Here is a 15,211-nt window from a genome sequence, read left to right as displayed (position 1 = left end):
TCAGCACCCTCAGGTGAAGAGCATCTGGACCTATTGATTTAAATATGTCTAGCCCCTCCAAAAGTTCCCTAACTAGGTCGTCCCTTGTCATGGCGTGGGGTCCTAGGAGTGGCCATGATCTCTCCTAATGCCCCCTACCATGGCAAGTTCAAGATAAAGCACCTTCGTTCTCACCCGCCACGTCTTTGATGTTATGTATTTTATAATGGAGGCTGCCTTTTGTCCCCTTGGACACGGTGCTCTGGTTTATCTTGGCCCCTGTTCTGTATTGTTTGACTCGGTGCACCCCAGCCTTATGGGCTATGCGTGGCTCCGGCCACCCCTGTACCACACCCCAAGCCTCGTAGATGTACCAGATGTTGTTTGGTCGATTTCCCTTTTTGCACCCCATGGACGCTCTCCGGCTTGTCTCGCAGCCTGTGCCCCCGCTGCGGCTCTCCGGCTTGTCTCACACTGCCCACTCTGGGGGGCTTCTCACATTAGGGCTCAGGCGGCTTCAGCCTTACCTGGCCCCCTTCCCATCCTCTGCTCCCCTTCTCAGGGCTAGGGTCAGTGCACCCCTGAATGTTGTGCCCTCTCTGGCACTGGGGTCCCCACGCTACTGTGGAGCCCCTATGAGGCCTCCTCCAACCCCTGATAACCTCACCTGGTCCTCTGGTTATAACCATATTCAAGTCCTTGACAGGGTTTCTCCCTCTCTCACCCATAGCAACTGCTCGAGTATCCTGGCCTCTTCCTTTTTGTTGCTCCGGCAGAGTTCCCGCCCCTATGGCTGCTGGCAGGGAACTGCCTCTCTGGCCTCAGCCTGGATTTATATATAGGTCAGGCCCTGCCCCCTTCCGCGTAGCTGACCAACAGCAGTTGCCCCGGCAACCAGCACCTGTACCTCTTTATAGGAGCGGAGCACTGAGGTGCTCTGCGACATCCCTGTTCCTAGGCATGGCGGTGCCTCCCCTGGGTCCGTCTGTAGTTCAAGTGGGGGAAATGTCCCGGTCCCTGTTCAGGAATATGGAGGCAAAGAATTCATTAAAGAGGTCAGCTTTTTCATTTGCTGCGATCACCAGATTGCCAAGCCTGTCCTGTAGGGGCCCCATGTTACCCGGTGCCACCGCCTTACTTCCTATATATTTGAAAAAGGACTTTTTATTATCCTTAATTCTGGTTGCCAGCCCTCGCTCCATCTTTGCCTTGGCTTTCCTAACAGCCTCCCTGCAGTCCCAAGCAACGGAGGTGTAATCCTTGGTGATAGCCCCTTCCTTCCACTGTTTGTACACCTCCTTTTTTGCCCTCAGGCATCCCTGGATGCCTGTGCTGAGCCATGGGGGCTTCTTTGCACTCCTGCCCCCCTTGGTGCATGTTGGGACTGACTCCCTTTGAGCTTGGAGGATCGTCTCCTTGAGGAACAACCACCCGTCTTGGACTCCTGTCTCACTGAAGCTCCGAGACCCCTCCAAGCCTTTCCTACTAACCTTCTTAGCTTACAGAAGTCAGCCCTCCTGAAGTCGAAGACCTCTGCCTTGCTGCTTGCTTTCACCAGCCTCCGCTGGATAGTAAATTCCAGCAGATGATGATCACTGTCGCCCAGGTGGTCGAGTACCCACAGACCCCTCGTCGGGTCATTTCCTGTGGCAAGGAACAAGTCCAGGAAGCATTTCCCCTGGTGAGACTATATACCTCCTGGGTTAGGTGGAGGTCCTGTATCCAGGCTAGGAGCCTACATGAGTGGTCGAACCTGGCTGACTGCTCCTCCCAGCAAATGTCCGGGTAGTTTAGGTCACCCAGGACAACCACATCTCTTGCCTTTACAGCCTCCGTGAGCCAACCTGAGAATTCCAGGTCCAGCTCATCCCCCTGGTGAGGCGGTCTGTAGTAGACACCCACTATCCAGTCCCTTTCCCCACGACCCCCTTGCATTCTGACGCAAAGCGCCTCAGTTCGCCCCTCCTCCAACCCCATCCTGATCATTGAGGATGTGTATTGCTCTTTGACGTATAGTGCTACACCCCCCACCCCCTTTTCCCTGCTCTGTCTCGCCTGTCTAGCCTGTATCCCTGGATGTCCACTGCCCACTTGTGGGTAGAATCGCACCAGGTTTCTGTGAGCCCCACCAGGTCTGGGTTTTTGCTAGCTAGCAGGAGGGTGAGTTCCTCCTGCTTATTCCCCATGCTTTGAGCATTTGTGTAGAGGCATTTGAGGCATCCTGTAGGTACCCGTGCTGCCTCCTTGTTCCTAACTCCACCCTGGTCCCTGTCACTTACCTGGGTACTACCTATGTGCGTCACCTGGGTTGACAGCGAAGTGTCCTCATGTTCCTCTGCATCCCTGTCCCTCAGTGAACCTAGTCTAAAGCTCACCGCATGAAATCAGCCAGCCTGGAAGAAAAAATGCATTTACCTTTTGGGGAGAGATGAAGCCCATCCCGCCCGAGTATGTCCTCTGTGTGGAAATGCAGGTCATGGTCCAAGAACCCAAGGCCCGCCTGGTAACACTAGCTCCGAAGCTGACAGTTGGCCTTGCTGATGTATGTCTCATAGCACCGTCCATGTCTGCTCACTGGAAGGATAGAAGAAAAAACACACCTGTGCCCCATCTCCTTAAACTTTACCCCTAGAGCCTTGTAGTCACTCATGATGCAGTCTGGGTTGCCCCTGGCTGCGTCATTTGTTCCCACGTGGATGAGGATCACGGGGTAATGATCAGAGGGTCGGGATCATCTCCGTGACATCCTGAATCCGTGCTCCAAGCAGGCAACAAACCTTACATGCCTTGGAGTCAGAGTGACAGATAGGCCCCTCTGTTCCTCTCAGGATGGAATCGTCAATGATGAGGACCTGGTGTCTCTTTCTCTTGGTGTTCCTGTAGCTTTGGTATCAGTTCCCTTGGGGGCATCCTCTCCTGCCTTCTTCTCCATGGCTGCCAGGGCCTCCTACCTATTCCCCAGCTCTATTTCCTTCTTAGTTACTTTGTAACTATGGCTTCTCCACTGCTCCTCTGAATCATCTTTCCCTATAACTTTTTTCCAAGATTGTCTTAAACAAGACATTGCTGAAAACAAACCCAAATAATATTATAAGTACCAAAAGCCTGATGTGGGCACTCATCCTTTGTAAAGAGGGAAGAACAGCTCAGAATCCAAAGACTTTTATGGACAATGAGTTAGACAGGTTGACTAGACAAAGGGAAGAGGATATTGAGGAGTCTTTGCCCTGAAACTTAAAAGTCTGGGGGATGTTTGTGGGTTAGGGTGAACTCCTGCTCACTCCCTACAGCACTTCCTTGAGCCTCCTGCCTGTCTTGGACCTTGTCACCACTGATCCAAAATGAACTTACTTGATTATTCTTTCCCTGGGTCACAAGAAGTTCTGCCTCCTGATACAAGCAGTTAACAATTTCCCCCTTAGCTATCTTGGCATTTATCTTTCAAACCCATTCTCATGACTCATCCCTGCAGTAAGACCAACACTGGCAGGCAAATGTTGAGCTCAGGCTCCTACTTATTTTACTGTCCTTGTCCTCCTCCTCCTTGTTCCCCATGTCTGTCCTTCACACTAATTTGTTACAACCCAGAATGTGAATCCCTGAAGCCAGGATTGTCCTTTTACCTCATGTTTTTAGAGTGGCTAGAGGTATGATGGGAGAGGGGTCAAGGTATCTTGCTATAGCACTAAATAGGTAAGTTCTAGTTTTGCTGAAAGCTGCCTCATTTGATTCAACTGTAAATGGGTACCAGGTAATTTGGGGTGGGGAGTGATAGGAAGCCTAGTGTGATGCTAGCCACATCACCCCCTTGTGTTGCTTCACCTACAGAAAATAATGTGTGATATCCATCCAACCTCTGTTGGCTTCTTAGGTTCAGGTAGACCTTTGACCTTGTACACTGTTTGAGACTGAGGGGACCAGAATAGTCTGAGTCGTGGATTTCAGGGTTCTGATCCAAGGCCTGAAAAAAGCCAGTGCCTCCAGCTACCCCACAGTGATCCCCCTGAGGCGCGCACACACTAATCTGAAAAAACACTTTGGTGAACCAAAGAGGACCTGCTGTGAAACTCAGGCTGCACAATGTTGTGCGAGTGTAATTGCCTGTAGTTAAGGACATGTAATGTGCTCTGATTCTTACTTACAAAATACAGCAAGTAGACCCACAGAACTAAGGGAACTCGGGGATTGAGAATTAGAAGGTAACTATTTAACTGGTTGTCTTTTAAAATGAACCCAGTAATGTAACTGTAACCAAAGAATGCAGAAAACTCTGTCTACTATGGCCAACAATGATCTCTGAACCACTTACATTAAGACATTGCATATTTGCAAATGAATCATATGGGTTTTTGTGTAATCTAGGAGAAGACCAGGGGTATTCTTATTCATCCAGTTTTTTTAACTGGTCCTGTGTGTTGCATTCCTTCAATAGAAAGGGCACATGTTTACAGAAATAAATGTTGAGATCCTTGCAACATAAAATGTCCTCAAACCCAGAATCCCCTATCCTACTACTGTCTCCAACAAACAGACCATTAATAAATTTATGTTGTAAATTCTGGTATTTACAAGTTCAACATTTGCTTTCTGCAGTTAGTTTCCATTGGTTATTCATTCTAACAGTCACCAAAACCCCCCAAGATTATTATGAATTTTTCTGCCACTAAATTTCTTGACTTAGATCTACAGGTTCAGACAGCTATAAATGGAGCAGGATCTGAAAAGAAGTGTGGGGAAAGACTTTTGTACTTGCATGATTTTGATAACTGCCAGTTCAGCCCATGTTGTTAAGTTAGAGCAGCCTCAGAATTACTTTAGCCCATACTAAAAACAAGGGTCTTGGGTGATACCTTTTATTGTACCAGCTATATAGGTGGGAAAGATGTTAGATAAGCTTTTGGGCACAAAATACTTTTCTTAATTAACCCATGTTGACAAAGATAACCTTAAAGGGATCTTAAATATTTACTCAAATTCCTACTTCTGCAATTGTGAAATCTGAAATACAGTTGTCCTGTATATACTTCTATTTCATAAAAGCTCATATTAAAGCTACTCGAGACAAACTCAGGCATTGCATACTAGCTCATTCTAGTAACACGATCTATACATAACCTTTAACCAAAGAGAGACTCTGGAATTAGATCAGCAACTGATAAAAACTGGCATGATGCTGTGGAGATTTTTTCCTAATAATTATCCAGGCACATTGTGTTTGTCTAGCCTTCCATTTCAGTAACAAGCATGACATTTAGTACAAAAGGATGGTTAACTGAATTTGTAATCTGGAAAATGCCATGATTAAAATTAAAATGACAAGATGGAGTGATTCTCATACCATTATCATGAGTGAGTGAAACATAGTATGAGCTTTTTGCTTGTGTTTAGCAAGTCATAAAAGTTTTCGACTTCAAAAAAGCAAATTTCAACAAGCTCAGGGCAATAATAGGGGAAGCGCTGAGGGACCAAAAGTGAAAGGAGTGCCCAAAGAGTAGTCATTTCTCAAGGACATGATCCTTGAAGCACAAAAGAAGTCCATTCCCATGCAGAGGAAAGGTAGCAGAAGGGCTGTTAAGCCCTCTTGGCTTAATAGGGATATCATGGTCCTCTTGAAAAAGAAGAAGGAGGCATACAGACAATGGAAGCTTGGGACAGTCCCCAAGGAAGACTATACAAACAATGGCCTGCACTTGTAGGAAGCAGATTAGAAAGGCTACGGCGGTGACTGAATTTAAACTAGCAACAGAAATCAAGGACAATAAGAAGTTCTTCTTTAGGTATGTAGGGAACAGAAGGAAAACAAATGGAAGCATGGGACCATTGTTTAACAACTCAGGACAGCTGGTTACTGACACTCGGGAGAAAACTGAACTACTAAATGACTACTTTGCTTTGGTATTTCACCAGACTAATGGGGAAAATCATACTAGATAAGGTTCAGAATGACCATGGTGGGAATGACCACCTTCCTACTGTTGACGTTGAGCTGGTGTGTGACCAGTTAGAAAAGTTAGACATTTTTAAGTCAGCAGGACCAGGTGAACTTCATCCAAGAGTGCTGAAGGAACTGGCAGAAGTCATCATGGGACCTCTGGCAAAACTCTTCCAAAATTTGTGGTGCTTGGGGGAGGTCCCTGAAGACTGGAAGAGGGCCAATGTTGTGCCCATCTTCAAGAAGGGGAGGAGAGAGGACCTGATCAACTATAGGCCAATTATCCTAGCTTCTATCCCAGGGAAAATCCTGGAAAAATTCATCAAGGAGTCTATGTGTGATACGCTTGCAAAAGGTAGGATCCTAAATGACATCCAGCACGGCTTCATCATGGGCAGATCTTGTCTTACCAATCTCATTTCCGTCTACAACCAGGTATCACGCCACCTGCATAAGACAGAGGTCAACATTGTATACCTAGACTTCTAAAAAAGGCCTTTCATCTGGTATTCCATGATGTTCTCATGGGAAAATTGGAAGATTGTAGGCTTAACTGCTCAACAGGTAGGTAGGAAACTGGCTGTGAGGTAGGACCCAGTGACTTCTAATGAACGGTTCTGTGTTGTTCTGGCAAGAAGTAGCCAATGGTGTCCCTCAGGGGTCTGTGCTTGGTCCAGGGCTTTTCAACATCTTTATCAATGATTTGGATGTCGGGGTGAAGAGCTCACTGACCAAGTTCGTGGATGACACCAAGTTATGGGGGAGCATGATCACGCTTGAAAATAGGCTGCAGATACAGGAGGACCTAGACAGGCTGGCAAGTTGGGCAGATCGGAACCAGATTAAGTTGAACATTGGGAAGCATGAAGTGCTCCATCTGGAGATGAACAATCCCCAACATACTTACAGACGTGGCTGCAGACACTTTGGCTCAGCCTTAATCCAGCAAGGTTTATGTTAAGGTTATGAGCGGGGGGTAGGGGTGGAGGAGGGTTGGCCTTATCTGTCTTAGTGTAGACCAAAATCCTCTCTACCTCAGAATCAATGTACAGCTTGTCTTGGGGAAGCTAGGAAGAGGAAGATATTGTCATAGGGTTAAGATATCACTAGATCTTCTCCAGAACTCAACCACCAATTTTATCTTTGTTTAATAATTTTTTTATTGGATCACTTCAGAGATCTGAACACACTGTCCAAGCTGTTCACCTTTTACCCCCAAGGTGCCCCAGCAGCTGTAGACTCTGGGTCCCAGCAGCACCCTACAGCTGCCAGAATGCAGAGTCCCAAAGCTGCGGATGCTGGGTCCCCATAGCATGCCTTCTGGCAAATCCTTGGGGCAGGAGGATTACCACAGGGGTGATCCCTCTGCCCTGGGGGTTTCCCATACACCCGGGGTGGGGGGAGATTGCCCCTGCAGCAGTCCTCTGGCCCAGAGGGGTTTCATGCACCTCAGGGGTAAAAGGATGGCAATCCCCACATCCCGGGGGTGCAGGGAGCAACCCTGTGGCTGGGAGCCTCTCAACTGGCATGCATGGGGCTCCCAGCTGTGGGATCCTGTTTCTCGCTGGTTCACAGGGAGCCTTGGATTGATAGAGCTGTCTGTCGAGAGTTGTGGGATCTTTTCAACATATAGAACCCTGGAACAGAGTCCTTGCTGACAGGAGCACAGGAATATGCACTGCAATGACTAGGGATAACTGCAGAGATTCATTTCATGGACAAAAGCCAGAGGGGGCAGAGGAGAAAAGTTCATACCTTGTAGCAAAGAGTTTTTCCTCCTCTAGGCTTCTAACTGGCAGCTCAAGCCAATGCTGTTTTTTTTAAACTGAGAGGAACACCTGGATATTTGAACCTGACCCTTTCTGTTGCTGACAGCGCATGGCAGATGGTTACTCGGGCTGGGTGAAACGGCAGCGTTCTAAATGGTAGCCCCTTCTGAGGGCATGAAGACTGCCAAGTTTCAAGGATATAGGTGCAGGGGGTTCGGGGAAACTACACCCCAAAGTTTTGAAAGCAAAACTTGCGTCCCGTGTACATGTTAAGCCACAGTGTGATCAAAACTACAAGGATGCTAGCCCCTGCTGAGGCCATAAAGTCTGCCAAGTTTCAAGGAGATAGGTGCAGGGACTTGGGGGAAACTGCACCCCAAATTCTTGAAAGAAAAACTCCTGTCGTGTATGTGTTAAGCCACAGCGGGGTCAAAACTGCAGGCTTGCTTCCCCCCTGCAGAGGCCACAAAACAAGTCATGAGATTTGCCTGTCAGCAGCTAGGGCTGCAAGGCCCCAGAACCGCTGCACCGATCTTCTTGACAGCTGGCAGGCTTAGTGGCCTCAGCAGGGACTAGCAGGCCTGCAGCTTTCACCCTGCTGAGCCTGAACATACAGTGTCACCCATGTCACGAGTTTTGCTTGTCCGCAGCTTGAGGTACAATTTCCCCCAAATCCCTGCACCTATCTCTTTGTAACTTTGTGGCCTCCACACGGGCTAGCAGACCTGAAGTTTTGACCCAGCTGTGGCTTAACATTTACATGTGACATGAGTTTTTCTTTCAAGAATTTGCGGTGCAGTTTCCCCCAAGCCCCTGCACCTATCTCCTTGAAACACGGCAGGCTTCATGCCCTCAGAAGGAGCAACCATTCCTGCAAGTTTCATCCAAATCAAGCCAGAAATGACAAAGTTATAGGCTGTTTTGTTCTTCCCTATTATAGCCTATGGGTGAAATGTCAAAACAACATTGAAACAGCAAAACATTTCGACTTGCTTCATTTTGTTTCAAGGCTGTTTTGACTATATCTGTTTTGTTTCGATTTTGCTGTTTCAACCTTGAAACAGGTCGAAACAGTGTTGAAACAATACTGGCTGTGAAATTTCACACAGCCCTAATGGTTACATATGTACATGCATACATATATATGTGTGTGTTTATGAGAGACCAATAACATTGGAGGTCTAACACAGACAGTGCTAACTTGGGCTGTGTAATTGTGCCCAACTGCAAAAATGTACAGATACATAGCTTATATATTGCCACTAGCAGGCAAAGACTGAGGCGGGCCAGTAGGGGGTGCTCCTGCGTTGAGCCACCCACCTCCCTGCGCCCGACCGCCTTCCAGACTCCGAATGCCTCCCTAGGGGCGCCTTATGTCCGGCCGACCCCTCTCCCGGAGCACACTCGCTAGTCTGGGGGTAACGTGCCGCCACCACCCCAAGAATGGACTGTCTCGCGGCCCTGTGTCCTTGGGGTAACACAGGCCTAAAGTCCCACGGGTACTCAACCCAGTACAGGCACTTGGGGTACTTCCCCAAGTCCGGGGGCAAAAAGGTATAGTCTCCCTTAGTCCACAGACCTAAGGGGTCTCTTAGGCATAATTTAGACCCACCCCTCAATAAGTCTCCCACACCAGTCAAAAAGGAGAACTTTATTGATTACAGGGGGTAGGGTAAACTAGGGTACAGGATAGAGCAATATCTAGAAATCCTAAAGAGCAAACAGTCTGGCTGTGGTAGCCTTTTGATTACGCATCTGTGATACTTCCAGCTAAATATCTAATCAGATTGAGTAGCTTACTCACAAGCATCTTCCAAAGGCAGGTGAAGTTTCCCTTTGGAGGCAGGCGGTTCCTAGCTCGTGAGTTTGGGGGGAGAGAGCCAGTTTCAGATGTTAAGGCTTCTCTGTCCCCTGCCTGGCTGCTGCATCACCTCATGGCCGGAGAGGAGAGACCGCCTCCTTCCCCGTCCTAACTTATATAGCCCCTGTGACCTCATTCACCTGGGCCAGCGGAGGTCAGCCCCAGTTGGCTGTCAGCCAACCAATCTGAAATGCATCACCTGTTACCGGGCAGATTCCAGCTCCCCAGGTAGAAACCCCTCACCCAGGTAAGTGATGCAAGTCACGTAGGCAGAGGGAGCAGGTTTCCCCCTCCCTCAGGAATGCAGCCAGCTCCAGTTGCCTAAAGAGACAGGCTGAGGGTGTGGTCCCCTGTGTGCTGGGCCCATCCTAATTGAATGGTCACAGCACAGAGATTTAAATCACAGTGTCACAGGGCAGAGATTTTTGGGGAGAAACCAAGGTGGCTTTCTGCCACAAAGACATCCTCACTCCAGCCCTGTGCCAGGACAGGAAAATAATGGGGAAATGGACATGTGATCCTTCCCACTCACTCTGTGTGTGCATGTGCATGTGTGTATATGCATGCTTGCAAAGGCACTTCCCCCCCACGGCTACAAAATTCCAGAGATTTTTCCAAATCTGACACTTGATGCATGAACACATGAACTTGGAGTTGGGGGAGCATGGCAGTGAGTTGCTCACACCTGATTAATGTTCTTCTGTTCGTAAGCAGAGCTATTGCAAGCTTTTATGACATAAAGCAACTTTCACCTGTATCTTGTGAACTCATAGCCACTCCTTTTGTCCCCGCCTGTCCCCGGCTTTTTATGGAAGTGATGAGCTGTTAGTACCAGTAGTGTTAAACACTGGAAGACCTGGAAAAAGGAAGTGTGTGTGCCTGGGTCCTCGTTCTAGCTCATCGTGGTAAAATGAGGAACAGAGTGGGCAGCTTCAGGGTCATTTCCAGGTAAGAGGATGAGGGTGAAACTGGTCTTGGGGGCAAAAAAAGCAATAGCTTTGTAGAAAGCCTCAGTGAGTTTTTCAGGTAATCTTTATAAAAATACATCTCTGGGCACCGTCCAGGCTTGTTCCAGAAGCAGAGATTAATTTCAACCTGGGTGGTCCTTGCTGTGATCCAGATCAGTGCACAAGGCTGGAAAAGCAGCTTTTATGGGATACTTTACTTTATTTTACAAGATTGTAACAGCTCTACAAAACTGCTGTTGTTGCATGAGCCAAACAGATAAAATTTTGTCCACAATCTTTAAGTATTTTAAACATAAGGATAGCAGAGGAGCGCAATATACTTTCAGCATAAGCTCGTATATGTAACTTAGACTATAGTGTTTTGTGGCCCTCTCTGTGATGCATCCACAAAGGATTTGGAAGTTTATGGAGGGAATACAGAAAGGGGACATCTGGCTCTCCAGTAAGAGGGTGTGATATGTGGATTTATGCTTGCTGTCCCTAGGTTGCTGAGCAGAATGGAGAGTGTTTGGTATTCTCTACGTTTTTAGGTTTTCCTGGTTGCCTCATGGGACTGGGAAGGAATTTTTCCCCTATTGTTGCTATAGGTGCTGGATTTTTGTTTTTTTTAACCTTCCTCAGAAGCATTTGGTGCTGGCTGCAGCCAAGGCTGCAGATTTTGATTGGGGTGTGCTAGTGCTCCTGCGGGGACTAAAACTTGGAGGTTCCTGGCTAGATAGTCTTACCTTTCCACTCAGAGTCAGACTGATCACTGGGTTTTGGATCAGGAAGGAATTTTACCCCATGGTCAGATTTGTACCAACTGTGAGGGATTTTGCTTCCTTTGGCCACATCCCAAAAAGCACATGCATGTGGTTTTCTGTGTCTCAAAACAAACTGAAGTGCTGAAAACCACATGCAGCACATTCACTGTGCTACTAATTTGTAGCGCAGCATTTTGGGGATTTTTTACACCAGGAGATCCCAGTGTAAAAAAAAAAAACTGCTGCTAAAACAAAATGGCATGGCTTACATGGCAATAGTGTGTGCCACCAGAAAGGGAACCTGACCAGTCAGAGCCATGTTCTAGCTTCCAATGAGGCTCCAAGCGGCCAGTTTGGTACCACTGCTGCCCCAGGAGGCCCCAGGACCCCAGGTAAGGCAGCACAGGTGCTGGCCCTAACCTCCCTTACCCCACACGGATCCCTTTGCCATGTGCCAGAGCAGGCATGCAGTGGCATGCCCAAGGACAAATAGCAGCAGCACAAATATATGCTGCTGCTATTTGTCCTGGGGGAAATGTGCATGCCTGCACGTGCATGCTTGTTGGGATGTGCCCCTCTGTAGCGGGGGGCATGGCCCTCTTCTTTGGATCTCTCAAGTGTATTTTAACAAGCTTTGCACTTTAACAACCTTTACAACAGCATGACACTGACCACTGTTGTCCCCTGCTTTACCTGGGCCAGGTTAGGTTGTTATGCATTGTAGTTGTGCAATACAACTATGCACTGTAGTCCGTGGGCCCTGATGGAATGCACCCAAGAGCGCTAAAAGAGTTTGCCAACATCATAGCTCAACCATTGGCACAGATATTTGAGAACTTGTGGCACTCAGGAGAGGTTCCTGAAGACTGGAAGAGAGCCACGTGGTGCCTATCTTCAAGAAAGAAAGGAAGGAAGATCCAGGGAACTACAGGTCAATCAGTTTGACCTCAATCCCTGGGAAGATCTTGGAAAAAATTATTAAAGAATCCATCAACAATAGGCTGACAGAAGGCACCATTCTGAAAGACAGCCAACATGGCTTTGTTTTGGGTTGGTTGTGTCTGATCAACCTCATCTCCTATGACCAGGTGACATGTCACCTGGACGGGGGGGAAAGGTTAATGTCATTTACTTGGATTTAAAAAAAGCCTTTGACTTGGCCTCCCATTATGTTCTCATGGAAAAACTGGGGAACTGCAGCCTCCACAACCTTATGGTCTGATGGCTTGGGAACTGGCTCTGTGGTCAGACCCAGAGAGTGATTGTTGATGGAACAGTCAGCATAGCATATGGTGACCAGTGGCATCCCGCAGGGTTCAGTACTCAGACCAGTACTCTTTAATATATTCATTAACAATAAGGATTTGGGTGTCAGAAACAAACTGGTCAAGTTTGCAGATGACACCAAACTATGGGGAAGCGTGGTTACACTGGAAGATAGGCTGGGGATTCAGGCTGATCTGGATAGGCTCACAATGATTGCAGATACAAACCTGATGACCTTCAACATAAAGAAATGCAGGGTGTTCCACCTCGGGAGGAAAAACCCACATCATACCTATAGGCTCAACAGTGCTTCACTCATTAGCACTATGTCTGAAAGAGACTTGGGGAGTCATGATTGACCACAAGATGAATATGAGCCACCAGTGCGATGCCAGAGCTGGCAAAGCAAATAAAACCCTGGCTTGCATCTACCAATGAATCTCAAACAAGACCCAAGATGTCATTCTCCCACTTTATTCAGCCTTGCTGAGGCCACAGCTGGAGTCCTGCATCCAATTCTGGGCTCCACACTTTAAAAAGGATGTGGAGGAGCTTGATAGGGTCCAGAGAAGAGCCGCACATATGATCAGAGGTCAAGAGAGCAAGCCATATGAGGAGAGGCTGAGAGGCACAGGACTTTTCATCTTGGAAAAGCATAGGCTCAGGGGGGGACTTGGTGGCAACCTATATCAGGGGTGTACATCAGGACCTAGAAGAACGTCTGTTCACCGGGGCTCCCCTAGGGAAAACAAGGTCCAACGGTCACAAACTGCTGAAAGACCGTTTTAGACTGGACATAAGGAAGAACTTTACTGTTCGAGTCTCCAGAGTCTGGAATAGACTCCCCTCAGAAGTGGTACAAGCACCTACTCCAGACACATTCAAGATGAGTTTGGATGACTATCTTGCTGGGGTCCTCTGACCCCAGCTGACTTCCTGCCCTTTCAGCCGGGGGCTGGACCAGATGATCTTGTGAGGTCCCTTCCAGGCCTAATGTGTATGAAATCTATGAAACCTATGAATACGGTTGATTGTGTAGTTTAGTGATAGGTTAAACAAGGATTTGTATGCAGGGGCAATGCATAGGGGGTGCACAGGGTGGATGTGCACCCCCTGATAGCGCCAGTGCACCCCCTGTCAGTCTGTGCTCCCTGTGTAGCTGATGGGCAGGGGGGCAGTCGGGAGCACCAGTGCCCCTGTTGCAAACGCTGGCCAGGGAGCAGGCAAAAGTGGCCATGCTGCTTCCGGAAATGGCCACTGGAGTTCTGGAAGCGTGGCCGCTTTTACTGTGAGTGAAATCAGTCCCCCCCAGCCAGCAGGATCTGCCACTGGGGGAACCCCCAGTTGCTGACTGGTGTCATGGGAGGCACGTGCCCCCCTGACCTAAGAGGCACCAGACTACCCATGGGATGGATGGTTTGGATAGGGATAATTCTGCCTCAGACAGGGGGTTGCTAGATGACCTCTAGAGGTCCGTTTCAGGCCTATTTTACTATGATTCTGTGAGCTGACTCTTCCACTACTCCCAGCTGAATGACCTGGTCCTTTACATCCAACAGGAGATTAGCTCACTCTTTAGCTCTGAGGACAGCCAAGATGATGGTTGTGACATCTATCTCAATTAGCTTCAGGCAGGAGGTGGTTTTGTTTGAAAGAACCTGAGCTTGGCCAGCTCACAAATAACCCTGGCAAAGAATTTCAGCCAGATTTTGCACTTTGATACCTCAGCTGGTATCTGCTAAAAATTAAAATATCTCTTGGTTTTAAATCTTGAGCCTTGGATATGCTTTGAAGAAGCCTAGGATAAAGGAGCCAAACTGTAAATGTTATTTCATAACTTACTGTGTTTCAAATGTGGCAACTGCTTTGCATTTCTATGTATTGTGATACAAGCAAAACTAAAAGTGTCCCTGGTCTTGTGCTATTGAAGCAACTGTTTACACCAGAGATGAATCTGGCCCTACAAATGTTATTGGCGCTATTTGCTGTGGCTGCGCTTGGACAAGAAGCACAGGAAATAATATTGTTTGTTTAAGGTTTTAAATTTAACATAATGTTTTGCCACCAAGCAAGTTTTACTTCTGATGGGCCATATGTTTCACTGCTGTAAATTAACCTTAGTGGAGACTGTAGGTGTATAATTATTGTTCAGTGTCAATGCATTTGGACTTCAGCCTGTAAGCTTAAGGTAAACAACCTGTCCTTCCCCACCCCACATTGTTTTCTAAAATATGTGCCAAGCCCTGGTTTCTGGTATTTATGCTCTATTTGCTGGTACTTGTGTGGGATTGTAGCATTTCAGGAGGGTCTATTTTAAATTTCCTATCACTGTACAGAGCCTTGTAGGGATTTCAGTGACCTAGACAAATATGAGTATTGGGCCAAAAGGAATCTCATGAGGTTCAACACAGAGGAATGCAAAGTCCTGCACTTAGGATGGAACAATTTCATGCACTGGTACAGGCCAGGGGCTGACTGGCTGGGCACCAGCTCTGCAGAAAAGGACCTGGGAGTTATAGTGGACAATAAGCTGAATATGTGCCAGCAGTGTGCCCTGGTTGCCAAGAAGGCTAACAGCATACTGAGCTGCATTGGTAGGAGTGCTGCCAGTAGGTCAAGGGAAGTGATTATTCCCCTCTATTCAGCACTTGTGAGGCCACATCTGGAGTAACTGTGTTAAATTCCCCCCCCCC

At 47.7% G+C, this 15,211-nt stretch overlaps 1 protein-coding gene across 1 annotated transcript in view; it reads left to right on the top strand.

The window, feature by feature from the left end:
• Positions 1–10,284: 10,284 nt before the first annotated feature.
• Positions 10,285–15,211, top strand: part of GAL3ST2 (galactose-3-O-sulfotransferase 2) — a 15,652-nt gene continuing 10,725 nt past the window's right edge. Inside the window, exon 1 of the mRNA XM_019513202.1 lies at positions 10,285–10,489. Coding sequence (XP_019368747.1) covers positions 10,452–10,489 — 38 coding nt within the window. The 5' untranslated portion in view covers positions 10,285–10,451. The remainder of the gene's footprint in view (positions 10,490–15,211) is intronic.

The sequence above is a fragment of the Gavialis gangeticus genome, unplaced genomic scaffold (assembly GCF_001723915.1).
Source record: "Gavialis gangeticus isolate Ggan-Ray unplaced genomic scaffold, GavGan_comp1, whole genome shotgun sequence".
NCBI classification, from domain to species: Eukaryota; Metazoa; Chordata; order Crocodylia; family Gavialidae; genus Gavialis; species Gavialis gangeticus.
This window is presented reverse-complemented; position numbering and strand designations above follow the sequence as displayed.